Raw genomic sequence first — 14598 nt, 5'->3', positions numbered from 1 at the left:
CTAAAAGTAGTTAATACAAGGCAAACTGAAATTTGTGAAGTTGACAAGATCTAAGACATTTGTTTAAAGTATCTTTTTCAAAATTCTAATAAAGCAAAAAGAATGAATATTCAGTTCTCAGCCTTATCTTTGTACAAATATATACCTTAAATAAGATTGAATGGTTAGGCTCCCAAAAGAAAAGTAACACCACATGGAATTCCTTCCTCTTTTCACCCAGGATACTTTTAAAGGCTTTGCATTAAGAAAATTATTAATCAATGTAAATAAACACTAACAAGGATAATAGTGAGCAAAGTATAAAACAAATGAATTCTTAAGTCATGTGAATCATGGAAGTAACAACAACGGTCACAAAATATAGTGCTTTCATGAAACCTAAAAGTAGAAATAATGAGCACCTATTATTGTGACATTTCATATGTAACTATTTAAGTGGAATTTAAATAATCCTCCTAATAAAGTCACAGTTAAAACTAGTTTAACTGTGATTCTAAATTAAAACGATTTGCCCTGTAATGAGCATTTCAGATTTTTAATCTTCCAATATTTTCTTTAAATAAATATATATATGAGCAATCCTTACATTTCTTAAATACTACCTCATTTCAGTGCAAACAGCTTTGTGAAGCAACACTATCCCCAGTTTCCACATGAGCAAACCAAGGCTCAAACACGTACAAGCTTTCCAAGGACATATATTTTAAGGAAGACACTGAAAAAGGATCCCAGAATTCCTTACTCTTTACCACCCGTTTATATATAACAAATTTTCAAATACTTACCGTAGAAATGTCCAAATCCCATGCTGATTGCAATCACCAAAGCAAGGATAACGCATTTATTGAGACCACTATTGAACTGACGTTTACACGGCTCCTTAGAAGGTTCAGTTTCTTGTTCAGCAAGTAACCTTTCTTCAGATTCTGAACTAGAAACAGTCTTCTTCCTAGCACGGCGTCGTCTAAAGGCCGGACTGGGCTGATGACTGGTTTCATCACTACTGGATTCGTCATCGCTAGGCTGAGATGAAAATACTATTTTAAAAAGAAAAATGTAGATAAATATTAAATATTTTAGAAAAGCCTTCCCAGTAAATATGATTTAGAATGCCATCCCTACATGCCTTTTTACATACAACAGCCAAGAACAAAAACAACAGAATAGAAACAAAAACTCAAGTTTTCAAGTTTATCAACATAAAGCCAAAGATTTCAACTGTGATACATAAGAAACTGTTAACTATACTCTGTGCCTTTGAGGGTCTGGTTTTGGTTGTTTTCTTTTTTTTAACTTCCCTTATAGTTTACACCATTAGAACAATCATTCTCATAGCCTATTAAATTTCACTGCTATTAGAGCCACAAACAAATACTATTTCTAGAAGGGGAAAAAAAACCCTCTATCTCTTCATTTAATTTCAAATAGAGGTAATTTAAGCTCAGCTGTTTAAGGAACAGAGGGAAGTATATAAGCAGTTCCTGAGACTTAAAAAAGACAACAACTACCAAAAGTTTCCTTGAGTGTACTAGTCCCTAGTTTTGTTTCCATCCTATGAGCCCAAAATCAAGATTCAAAGCACTATAGTTTAACACAGGTTTCCAGAAGTCAGATGAGCCCTTCCCTTCGACTGCCACTCTTACTAGAAGGTTATTAATTTTACCCTCTAGTAAATATGTCAGCATGAGGAAGTGACACAACAGCTATCTCCGATATTAAGGACTAGTCTTGTGCTGCTCCTTTATGAAAAGAATAATAAAGAACAACAAATTGGAAAAAAAATTCCACAAGAAATCTCAAGGACTAGAAGCATATTCATTGGAAAAAAACATCTTCAGCTTTTTCAAGTGTATAATTTCTTAACATTGTTCCATATATCAATAAACTATATGCTGACACAGAAGATTAGATGACTCAGTAATAATTTCCATAGGCCAGAGAGAAGAAAAAAAAAAAGCACTAAAAGTAAGGATAAAATGTGAACATGAATTTGATACAAAGAGCTCCAAAACAACAAACATTCATGCTTCGAAAAAGCAGAACGGTTCTTCAGAAGACAGGGTATCCATGCCACAGCAAAGCTGGTGACTTAGGTTAGACAGTACTTCTAAAAGATGTATCATAGAGAATTTATAACTTTCACACTTACAACAAAAAACACAAAGACAGAAGGCACTACTGAATGAATGAATATTCCTAATATTTAGTGATAATAGATGCCACTGAGAGATCTTTTGGTCATAACCCTTATGCCCATCATGTTTATCTGGTTATTCTTGATCACTAGTTTTTCCAAGATGTCGTCGCCTCAGCTGTGAGGTTACATTTCTTGGAAAAAGAGAAAGAAAGGAAGACTTAAACAAAGCATTACATAATACAAAGGCATTCATGATCATGGTTGGAGTACTTAAGTCAGACTTTCTGACATTATTAAGATGGGTAAATATAAAAACAAACCATTTGTCAAAATTTCTTAAATTTTCAATTCTACATTAACTTACTGCCTTCATTATACAGTCTAAGTAAACAAACCAGCCTAACCCACATGAACAAATTCGCATCCTTATCTAATGCTTCCATCTTTTTTAACCCATAAGTATGATAGCTGAAATATTTTGATTTTTAAACTTCTTTTAAAGCATAATTTGGCACACAGTCCAAGATGCAAGCAATGCAAAGGCATGCAATAAGCTTAGCCAGCTTTATTACAAGATCAATTTTGAACACCTGTTCAGAGTATCACAGATTACAACAGATATCTTCAAAGCACTAAGTAAATTGTAAATGTGACTAGGCACACTCAGCTCTAGAAAAGCTGATCAGATTTAGTCACACCACCTTGGAAAGCGAGTTGACTAGGAACATGGTGTTTCAGCTGATCATCCCATCCCCTTATGCATTCAGGAATCTTCCACAGCTTCTCCCACCACCTTTCTTTTGTGAATAAACAGGAAAAAAGATGTATAAAGCTTTATTATAAAGAATAAAAAGGAAAAAGAGAATTGAAAAACACTCGTTTTAATTATCACTTAACATTATCACTTGTGCTCCATCGAAATCTAATAATCATGCCTTTTTAAAAAACATACATACAAAAAATATATATATATATACACACAATACAAACTTTTCTACAGCTACCAATTCTGGTTCCTTAGGGGAGCAGAGGGTCATATGGAGGGAGTGGGAAATGTTCTTAAATCAACAAAAAGATTATTGCCATAGAATCTAATTTATAAAAAGAAAAAAATGAAGTTGAAATCCTATAAAGATGGAGAAGAAAGGGAAAGGAAAAAAAAAAAAAGCAATAGGTAGCAGGAAATTAACCAATGAAGAAAAATACAGGCTAAGGGAAGAGAACAAAAACTCTTGATACTTGATGTATACATACTATTTTCAACATAGTCCAAAATCATTTTTGATTATTTTTTAACATTTTCTTTATTGAAATAATTAATTCCCTTGGGAGGGACAGCAATGGATTAAAATACACCTAAAAAAATACTCTGCTTAACTGAATCTGTAAAATTCCCAAGAAGTCCAAGTTCAGAAAGGAAATTAAAAACTAGATTAATGTGATCTGAAGTACTGAAGTTCCTGGAAAAAAAATCAACAGTGTGTGGCATCGTTTCTTAAATGTCTGCTTTGACTCTTCTGCAATGCTCCTGGCTTCAATCTGACTATACATTCTGGCCCACAAATATTTTTAAATTAAACCAGCTTCTGGTTTAACCTCTACTTGAATTTTACTAGCTTAAATTAGAATAAGAAAAATTCCACTGTCTGATTCTGGCAAATTAAACAAAGAATGGTAAAATCTAAGAAAATGATCTGAAATAAATACTACACGTTCCTGTCTTTTTTTGTGTTTTTTTGCAGTTACGCGGGCCTCTCACTGTTGTGGCCTCTCCCGTTGCGGAGCACGGGCTCTGGACGCGCAGGCTCAGCAGCCTGGCTCACGGGCCCAGCCGCTCCGCGGCATGTGGGATCCTCCTGGACCGGATCACGAACCCGCATCCCCTGCATCGGCAGGCGGACACTCAACCACTGCACCACCAGGGAAGCCCTACACGTTCCTGTTTTTGCATCAAATTTGGAAACTCTTATTATCACTAGCAATGTCCCAGGTATCTCTCACATAATTCACCCTAAGTTATAATTGGGGGTTAAAAACCGTGCGTTGGGCTTCCCTGGTGGCACAGTGGTTGAGAGTCCGCCTGCTGATGCAGGGGACACGGGTTCGTGCCCCGGTCCGGGAGGATCCTACATGCCGCGGAGCGGCTGGGCCCGTGAGCCACGCCGCTGAGCCTGCGCTCCGCAACGGGAGAGGCTGCGTCAGTGAGAAGCCCACGTACCGCAAAAAAAAAACAACAAAAAAACACCGTGGGTTAATTATAGATCTCTTTCTTAGATTTTCTGTAACTTTGTGTCTAAATATTTATATTACCCTGAAAGATGTTATATATGTCCCTAAAACTGTGCCAAAGAATTGTAGAGGGAATTAGCTCAGTAACTCACATTTTACCTCCAAATGATTCTGTCTGAACAATAGGCATTCACTGCATTAAGAATGTGATTTACAATAGGTACATTTTCATAACTCAATCTAAAGTGAAAGATCCAAAGTTCAGGGGCTTTAGGATGCTGCTGTTTTGCCAGTTCCTTAAACCCTGTTTGGCACATGGTAGCACACAATAAATGTTTGTTGACTGACTAATAATTAAATGGATCTGGAAGGCTTCAATAAAGTTTCTTTCACTATTTCTATAATATAAAATTTGTACCACTGTAACTAAAAATCTTACTAACATTGTCCTACTTTTTTAAGTATAATGGCTCAATCTCCCACTCCTAAAGACCTAAAAACTGTCAAATGCATTTTGGAGTGTTTGAGACATTAACAAATCTCCTTGAAGCTATTTTTTCTCTTCTTTCAATGATAAAAGATGGTATTTATTGGACTACCGTGCTCTAGGCCCTAGATCTAGGAAAACACTAGATATAACAGTAGATTTTATAAAAAATTTTCATGAGTTTTACCCAAACATATTCAAAACTTGAAATTCAGGGTCAGAAATCAAGCCATTATATAAAATGTGGTCACAAGAGTCCTAAGTCTCCTATCAGCGTATCCGTTATGTAGTTCTTACCAGTTTCTGGCTGACAAAACGTATACTGGCTGCTAGAGGAAGAGCCCATGTTGAAGTCTTCCGGACTCTGTGCTTCTTTAACAATTATTGCTTCTTCTTGACTCCCAGTTTCTTCTAACTTAGGTGGCTCAAGTGTAACAATATCAGAATCATCACTGACAGTTCCAAAATAGAGATTGTCATCAGGTAACTTTTCTTCCTCTCCCTGAAGAATCATAATTTTAGAGACAAATTCAACAATTATTTATGGGCCTTATATTTTCTAGGCAGTTCAAAGTATATAATGGACTTAAGTAGTATGGTGATTGGGTTTAAAATAAGTCCTGCCCAACAGGAAAGGATTACGCAATAGTAGGTTCATCCTAGGGAATTCCCTGGCGGTCCAGTGGTTAGGACTCTGCACTTCCACTGCCAGGGGCCCGGGTTCAATGCCTGGTCAGGGAACTAGGATCTCACAAGCCGTGTGGCAAGCCCAAAAACAAAAACAAATAGTAGGCTTATCTTTCAGTCTGAAAATACCATCAAACCTGTTGGCAACTCTCTCTTTCAGAATTAAATCAAACTGCTGTCTACCATTCATTCGTGGGCTGCAGAAGCTGAGAAACAAACCCACCTTTCCAACCCAATGTCCACAAAAAGGAGAGGATTTGTTTCTCACCAGTTCTACGGGTTTATTTGGGCATAACTCTGTGGTCAGGGAGCCCATAAAAGACTGATTAAATTTTCCTGATAAACTTCAAAAGCTACGTAATGTAAAGATCATCCAGCTATCTAGTTTTATCTGGAAGTCAAGTAAAATGCCAAAGGACAAAGTTTGTTCTCAAATTTCAAAACTAACCTTCATTTTAGATATGAACCCTTAATTTCTCAATATAATTCAAGAAAGCAACATATTTCTAAAGAAAATATTAGAGGTGAAATGAATAGATCTTTAACACATTACCAAGAAATCGCTTTTCTAAATTAAAAGATAGCTCACTTAATTAGGAGTTATATGGAAGCTAACTTTAATCTTAAAACTGACCAACCTGCAGAATCCCAAATTTTTCAACAAAAGATATTTATAATTCAAATAGGAACAGAACACACAAATAGAAATGGAAGCTTTAATTAGTATTCTCTAATAAATACTGTTTATCATATATCCACATAGTAAAACACAAGGTTACCTCGAGTGCTGACTTCATTTCCTCCAAAGCTGGATAAGTAGCTCCTCCCATTAACACTGTGCCATTCTGGCTGCTCTCTGACATAAAGCAAAGATCAATTTAATTACACTTCATCGACCTTTTTTTTTGTCTGCATATATTATATAATATAGGCAGATAAAATCTATTCCTAATTTTTAAAGTGGATTTAAGGAAATGCCACATGTAATTATAACAGTCACTCTATTGTTACTAAAAAGATCTCTGTATTTCAAATATTAACTATTTGAAATTGTCAGGGGATAATTTTAGGTACTGAACTGAACTCATTTAAAAATCTACTAAAAACCATAATCCCTAAATAAACAATCTCTACATTACAATTCCAAAGTATTTAAGCCAAGGTGTTTGTAAAAACCTGTTAATATGGAAAACTGATTCTCAGATAATTGACGGCACGTTTCCTGAATTCTTAGTTTATTCATAATTCTTAAACGTACCACTATTCTAATGACTGTCAACGCCTAGTAACACAAGAATCAAAACTATGGCTTCAAATTACAAATCTTTACAATAAAAAATGGCCTATAAAAAACAAGGCCTCAAAAGAACACAGAAAAACAAGATAATGTCACCATAGCAGCTGCATATATATTTTATAAGAAACTCTCAAAAACAATACACAAATTAGATTTTATGTCATATTTTTAATGAAAAAGGCTATAAAATGTTAATAGAAGCTAAAAATATTAAAACAGTATACAATAAGCATCAGGTTTTATGCATAGCAAAGTATATGCATTGTTGGTATAATGTTACCTCCAGATAAAAAGAATTATAGATGGCTTTGAATTTTTTTGCTCATCATTTGTTTTTCTATTTTAACCCCTCCAAAATAACAAAGGGAAAAAAACCCAAACATCACTTGTGTGTGTTATATAGCTCCTAACAGAATATTAATTTGGAGATAAGACTCCTCAACGAAGGTGGACTAGGGTCCAAGGACGCCTGAGGAAGTATGGAAATTTTTTTTTAAATATCTAAATATATGCATTTCTTGGGAGAGACCATCCACAGCTTTCAGATTCTCAAAGAGATCTCTGACCCATGAAAGATGAGAATCACTGTTCAAATGAGAATAGCAATCAACACTTAAGCTGAAAACAAGATTAACAGGTATAATCTTTTATATTTCTGGCCTTGACACATGCACTTTATTCTCCTGACGGAGAAATGTTCTGTTACGTTTTAATGCAATTTTTAAAAGAAAATTTAAGAAGTAATTTTTAAATATGAAGATGTATTAATTATTTGGGTTTCTTAATCCTCTATATAATTAATATGGGCATCAAATCCCACAGAAGAATATATAACATTAATGCAATACAGTAATTAAATGCCATTTACCACCTATAACCAAAGGTACTCTGAAGTGTGGTAACTGGAGAAGAATTTAGTAAATCCTTTGTGTGAATAAATAATTTTGTATATCACTAGTCTTAATCAAGGTTAATAATATTTAGCCACTGTTTACACTAGCAGTATCAAAGAGTCATATGGAGGCCCAAGTATGTACTATAGCTACAAACAAACAAACCCCCTGGGCAATTTGGTGCCACTGGGTTCTTTAGGCCTGCCCACCTAATCCACACGAAAATTCTAGTCTTTCAGTGTGACTTGATGATTTAGACTAGCCAGAAAGGCTGCCCACCTAGAAAGAAGGCAAGATTCATAATGTTGCTCACATATCCTATTAAAAAAAAAAAGAAAAATCAGACTTTTTTAAACTTACCTCCCTGCTCTAACTGCAATACTTGTAGCTCCTCTTGTGATAAAGATGAACATTCTGGGGTGAGCTCACAGCTGTCACTGGCTACACCATGTTCAGAATTTATCATCTCTGTATCAGACCCCTAGATAAAAAGTGTTAATCAGTTATTGGTCCATCAGCTGCCCAAAGCTGGATGTGACTACATGTAGATGCTTCCATTTTTAAAAGTCACAGATGCTGCTATACTCCAAAGGGAACAGTATCTATTCCTTTTTCTTTTTTAATTTAAATTTTTGGTCGCGTTGGGTCTCATTGCTGCGTGTGGGCTTTCTCTAGTTGTGGCGAGCGGGGGCTACTCTTCGTTGCGGCGCATGGGCTTCTCATTGCGGCAGCTTCTCTTGTTGCAGAGCATGGGTTCTAGGGGCACAGGCTTCAGTAGTTGTGGCACACAGGCTCAGTAGTTGTGGTGCACGGGCTTAGTTGCTCCACGGCATGTGGGATCTTCCTGGACCAGAAATCGAACCCATGTCCCCTGCATTGGCAGGCAGATTCTTAACAACTGCACCACCAGGGAAGTCCAGTATCTATTCCTTTTGTTCAATTTAGTCCATAAAACCTACAGCAGGGGAGCCATAGGTTTAGATTTTAAAAGAAGTCAGTCCTGGGACTTCCCTTGTGGTACAGTGGTTAAGAATCCACCTGCCAATGCAGGGGACATGAGTTCGAGCCCTGGTCCGGAAAGATCCAACATGCCATGGAGCACCTAAGCCCATATGCCACAACTACTGAGCCCACATGCCACAACTACTGAAGCCTGCGTGCCTAGAACCCATGCTCTGCAACAAGAGAAGCCACCACAATGAGAAGCCGCACACCACAATGAAGAGTAGCCCCCACTCACAGCAACGAAAGACCCAACACAGCCAAAAATAAATAAATTTTTTAAAATCTTAAAAACAATAAGTCAGTCTAAAAGTCCAACATTCTAACTATGCTATAAGCCCAAGCAATAAATCTGAATCCCAGAGGATAAGTTTCTAAATTTAGCTATTTCTATTAATTTGCTTCTACTCAACACTTATAGAACTACTCTAGGCAAGACATTTTGCTAGTGTCACAGGGTATGAAAAACTAAAATCTAAAATTCAGATTTATAGCCTATTCAGAGAAACAGCCACAAGCAAATAACTACTTATTATTGCAACATATGACTAAAAAGGTTTAAGGGCAAGGATTAAAATTAACCTATTAGATTAATGGAGTAAACTTTCCTTATAAAATTTCAGACTCTTTTATTCTTCCAAGGTTTTCCTTCTTACTTTGATGTCAGACTGTCTTTTCTTTAATAAAAGTGGATCTTAACAGGGTTTTTTTCTCATGTTAATTAGCAAAATAAGTTATCCACTAATGATTCTGTCTCTCTCCAGGCCCCTCCCTCAATTTTCCTATAATTTAGTAATCCATGAAATCAAAGGTCTGAGTTCTCCTGATATACATGACTCACAACAGCAAAAACTAAGAGACGTCATTAAAGCAGTGGGCTTGAGTTCAGTCCTAAAGAGAATTCTGAGTATAAGATTTTGGGATTGCCTAAAGTGGCAGGAGAATGGTAGTAACAGACACAAGGTTCGGGTTGAATTGTGAGTCACTGGGGAGACCAGATCTGGCCTAAATCAGAATGGTAGCAATGGTAAAGGAAAAGGAAATACATGTAAGAGACATTAGCAAGAAAGATTAGAACCTGATAACAAGATATGGAAGAAGAAGGATAAAGGTACAAATATGATCAACTCCGTGACAAGGTATTTCTAATACAGAATGCCCAAATGACACACTTGGCTAAATGCCAGAAAATTCTGCTAACTTGCTTCACACTACAGACTCCCACAGCTGCCTTACTTCTACACTGTTAATTATCCTTGAAGGAGAAATTGTTACTATGAGAGTTGATCTAAGCTTTGGAGAAAACAGGTTAAAAATAGAAAAGTCACTTATTAAAAAAAAGAAGAAAGAAGAAAAAGAAACCACATTCATTTCAACTGGTACAGCTGCTAATAAATTTTAAAACTTTCTTGCAGAAACTTTGGTTAATGTTGTTTTCTAGAAGTCATGACTAACCAATTGTCTAAATATTAAATTATCAAAGGAATCATAAAAAATAGCGTTTAAAATTTTTATTGATGAAGGAAAATAAGTGAGGCTTGAGTCTAAAAAACAGGAAAATTATAGATAAATCCATTAACACTTTAAATAGGTATAGTTTTTATCTTACTGCTTCTATACATCACTATTTTATGATTTTTCTGTAATTAACATATATTACCAGTGTGAGAAAATAAATTACTGTTTATTATGTACTAGTTATGTAACATCACATTTCTATAATCAAATTCATTTTTTAAGAGTTCTAGCCATAGTCCTTTTTCCATCAAGTTCTGAAATGATAATATAACGTAACGTAACATAACATAACATGGGTGGAACACATGTTCTCCATGCTCCTTGGTCTGTTTAAACGCAGGCTCTGATGTTTTCTAGTTACATAATCTTGGCCAAATTACTGAATGTCCGTAAGCTTTGGTCCTCTCAACTATGAAATGAGAATGAAAACAATCTGTACCACAGAGGGTTGTTTAAAATTATGAGAACATAAGTAAAGCACAGGACCTGACCAATAATAAGCCCTCAGTAAATACCTGCCTAATGTCTCAAAGCTGAGGAAAGCACTGTCCAATAACATGCTGGCTCGTGAAGAGTTTTCAGCAGTGAAGTGAAATGCAGGTGGAAAAAGCTATAGACAATGGAACCTTATGTTTAAATGTAAAAAACTAATGGCCTTCAAAGAACCCAGTTTACATCACTGTTAACACTGTAATATTACAAACTGCCTTATAAAAAGTATTCAGTAGCATACCTCATGATTGATGACAGTCCAACCACAAGATGAATCACTGTCACTGGAATTTTCAGACATTTTTCAGGTCTACAAATACAAAAACATATTGATATGTGGGACACATTTTTAAAAATTCTATAGGAAGTACTATATGTGACCCAAGTACAAAAAGTGGCGCTTACTGCCTTCCAGGTGAAACTGAGACAACCCACCCATAGATTTACCAGACAGGATATGCTTGCATATCTATATGAACAAATACAACCAAACTTTATGACAAGGAGATCCTCCTGAGCCAAAACAGTGTAGACGGTCGTACTGTGGAATGAAGAGGCAAGCTGGATCTGAAAGAAAATGTAGGATTTGGCCAGGCAGAAACAAAGGTAAATGAAAACAATCTGACTCTGAGGAAGTCAACTGCTGAGGGAACGACAAATGGGGAACAGTCAGCCAGAGCAAAAGCCTATGTTTTCAATGAACAGTACGGTGTGAAAATCATGGCTGAAGAAACCAGGTGGGGGAAAGAGAAGAGTTCCAAGGCCCGGCAAAATGAAATCTACTGTTGTCAACATGAAGCAATTAATATTTTCAAGCAGGGAAGGAATGTGATCAAATGGTTTTTAGGAAAATAACCATGTTGGTAACACTTCAGTTACATTAAAACAGGGGAAGAAAAAGACCAGAAGTTGGTTAGAAACTTGTGGCCATTGGCAATAACCTAGATAGACTCAAGTCCTAAACCAGCACACATTGGTCACTCTATCCGGTTTGTTCTACCCTTTCTATCTGAAACTCCTATTTAAACTTCAAAATTAAGCTCATTGGGCTTCCCTGGTGGCACAGTGGTTGAGAGTCTGCCTGCCGATGCAGGGAACATGGGTTCGTGCCCCGGTCCGGGAAAATCCCACATACCGCGGAGCGGCTGCGCCCGTAAGCCATGGCCGCTGAGCCTGTGCTCCGCAACGGGAGAGGCCACAACAGTGAGAGGCCCGCATGCCAGAAAAAAAAAAAAATTAAGCTCATTAAAGTAAATGGTATCTTGCTGACTTTGTTCTATACATATGTCTTATAAATGCTTCTATTATTGCACATATACTGAGAACCCATTATATCCAAGTTGATGGTTAGTGTTCTAACAGAACTCTACTGCAGACAATTTAATATGGAACCAGTGCACAAATGAAAACAGGGCAAAAAATATAGATGTGGACCGTCTATTAGTGATTCTGGAAACTCTCGTAAATTAATATTTTAAAAAGAGAAGATACAGAGAGGTGGCTGGTCACTGATAGTATAAAATAAGCATGTTTTCAGACAAATTATTCAAAATCTAAAATAAGACCTAAAGACGACTGTGTGACTTTTAATGTCACTCGAGACAGAACATTTTACAATAACTTCACCTGAGGTCATCTGATTGTTTGATTTCCCATTTACAACTAATTAGGGCCCAGGCAGTTTCTAAATTTAAAGGTAAATTTGTAAAAACAAAACAGAACAAAACAAAAACTATTACAATGAAATGCACTTTTTTCTGTCCAGTAGAGAATACTATCCCAAAGGCTAGGCTTAAATACCCTCCCTATAGTATATTAACCAATTTTATAGCAATTTTATTTCACCATTCCTTATTAAACTGACTACATAAAGCCCAATTTCTCATTGAACCAGTTTTCATGAGTTAAAAACTCTGATGTTACTATTTGTATTTGAATTATTTTATAACAATTCCAAAGTTGTGGGTTAACATATTAGACTGCACAAAGACTGAGCAGTTAACTTTGCAGGAAGAAAGGAAAATGGTCAAAGCAGGCTTTATAAATGAGGTTGTAATGTTTTTGACATGCTGGACAGCATGTTTTTTAACTGAATTAGTTGCCAAAATTTTAAAATTGAGAGCTATCACAAAAAAATTAAGTTCTGGTTCCTTATTGCCAAAAGAGAAAATATGACGACACTGGAAGGATTTCCCAAGAGATAATGTGAAAAGCACTACAAAAATAAAGGCAGAAAAAGTTAAAGAATATGACACTTCTAAGAAATTCAATTAATTTAGCATGAGTGAAGTATTAAAAGAAGACATCTGAAAATCAGAATCTTTCAAAGGGCACATATTAAAATGGGGAAACAACTAAAGGGCCCTAGACCTGTGGGATACAAAGAATCAATGCAATATTCCATGAAAAAGATGAGCACCTAAATTTCACCAGTATTGATGAGGGGGAGAGGATAAATAGGATGGGGAGGGGTTAGGAGAGATTTAGGAAGACAGACACGAAAGATTTTTAAAGGACTGAATAACCAAGAAGAATAACAAAGAAAAGAGAAAGTGTAGTATATTTTGGTTTAAGTGACTTGGTATTTGGAAAAACCATTCTATATGGAACAAGTAGGTAGGGCTTTACGATTAAGAAAATTGGCCTAGGACTTCCCTGGTGGCACAGTGGTTAAGAATCCGCCTGCCAGTGCAGGCTACACGGGTTCCAGCCCCGGTCCAGGAAGATCCCACATGCTGCGGAGCAACTAAGCCTGTGCACCACGACTACTGAGCCTGCACTCTAGAGCCCGCGAGCCACAGCTACTGAGCCCTGTGAGCCTAGAGCCCGTGCTCTGCAACAAGAGAAGCCACCACAGTGAGAAGCCCACACACCGCAATGAAGAGTAGCCCCCACTCGCTGCAACCAGAGAAGGCCTGCGCACAGCAACAAGACCCAACGCAGTCAAAAATAAATAAATAACATTTTTTTTAAAAAAAGGAAAATTGGCCTAAAAAAAAGCAATCATTCTTCACCATGTGAAAGCTCCTCTTCCCTTTGCAAACCCCCAGTTCCTAACCTCCTCTAGCAGCCCACATTCTCACTGCTGCTCCATCTCACCCCCAGACTTACATAACCTTCCAAAACTCCTGGGATACAAGACCTGATCAGGGATATTTAATGTGTATATATCTCCTGCTCTTATCTAGGAAATTTCCATTTAAACAGTTCTACATAGATAGTCCCCAGCTTTTGTTTTCCAATCAAGAACTCTAATTGCTCTGGGGATAAGCAAAAACAAGATTTCAAAAGAAAGTTACATACATTGCTAAACTGGGACTTTATCATATTTGAATTTCTCAAATCAAGGAGCCCATTTTAATCTGATCCCAGTTTCTTTGTTTACTTGCCCTGGAGGAAGAACAGGCTTCACATCTAGCCCAAATGAGGAAAAGATTCCCCTACTGGCCGTAACACCACAGTAAGAGTTTGGTAAGCAAAATTCACAGCCCTACTAAAGAACCCTCTTAATTCAGGTGTTTTCAAAAAGTTGGGTGAGGGCTTCCCTGCTGGCGCAGTGGTTGAGGGTCCGCCTGCCGATGCAGGGGGACACGGGTTCGTGCCCCGGTCCGGCAAGATCCCACATGCCACGGAGCGGCTGGGCCCGTGAGCCATGGCCACTGAGCCTGCGCGTCCGGAGCCTGTGCTCCGCAACGGGAGAGGCCACAACAGTGAGAGGCCCACGTACCGCAAAAAAAAAGTTGGGTGCACTGAAATTAAATCAAAATTTTAAAAAGTAAATTTCTGAGCCCCATCCTAGACACATTGACTCTGAAAGCTGCCTCTGTATTTGAACTTCCCCACTACAGCCAGTTAT

The 14598-nt window shown here is 37.0% G+C and overlaps 1 protein-coding gene across 4 annotated transcripts in view; it reads right to left on the bottom strand.

Annotated features, from left to right (window-relative positions):
* Positions 1-14598, bottom strand: part of CCPG1 (cell cycle progression 1) — a 39256-nt gene that overhangs the window by 11944 nt on the left and 12714 nt on the right. For 3 of the 4 annotated variants that reach the window (XM_012534799.3, XM_012534800.3, XM_033436960.2), the window contains 6 exons: positions 10984-11052; positions 8091-8211; positions 6320-6396; positions 5151-5355; positions 2839-2934; positions 786-1037 (listed from right to left, as the gene is read on the bottom strand). In XM_012534799.3, coding sequence (XP_012390253.1) covers positions 786-1037; positions 2839-2934; positions 5151-5355; positions 6320-6396; positions 8091-8211; positions 10984-11043 — 811 coding nt within the window. In that variant the 5' untranslated portion in view covers positions 11044-11052. The remainder of the gene's footprint in view (positions 1-785; positions 1038-2838; positions 2935-5150; positions 5356-6319; positions 6397-8090; positions 8212-10983; positions 11053-14598) is intronic. The other variant, XM_004274649.4, reaches the window with a different exon arrangement.

The sequence above is a fragment of the Orcinus orca genome, chromosome 2, assembly GCF_937001465.1.
Source record: "Orcinus orca chromosome 2, mOrcOrc1.1, whole genome shotgun sequence".
NCBI classification, from domain to species: Eukaryota; Metazoa; Chordata; class Mammalia; order Artiodactyla; family Delphinidae; genus Orcinus; species Orcinus orca.
The sequence above is the reverse complement of the archived record's forward strand: the minus strand, read 5'-3'. Positions and strand labels throughout refer to the sequence as shown.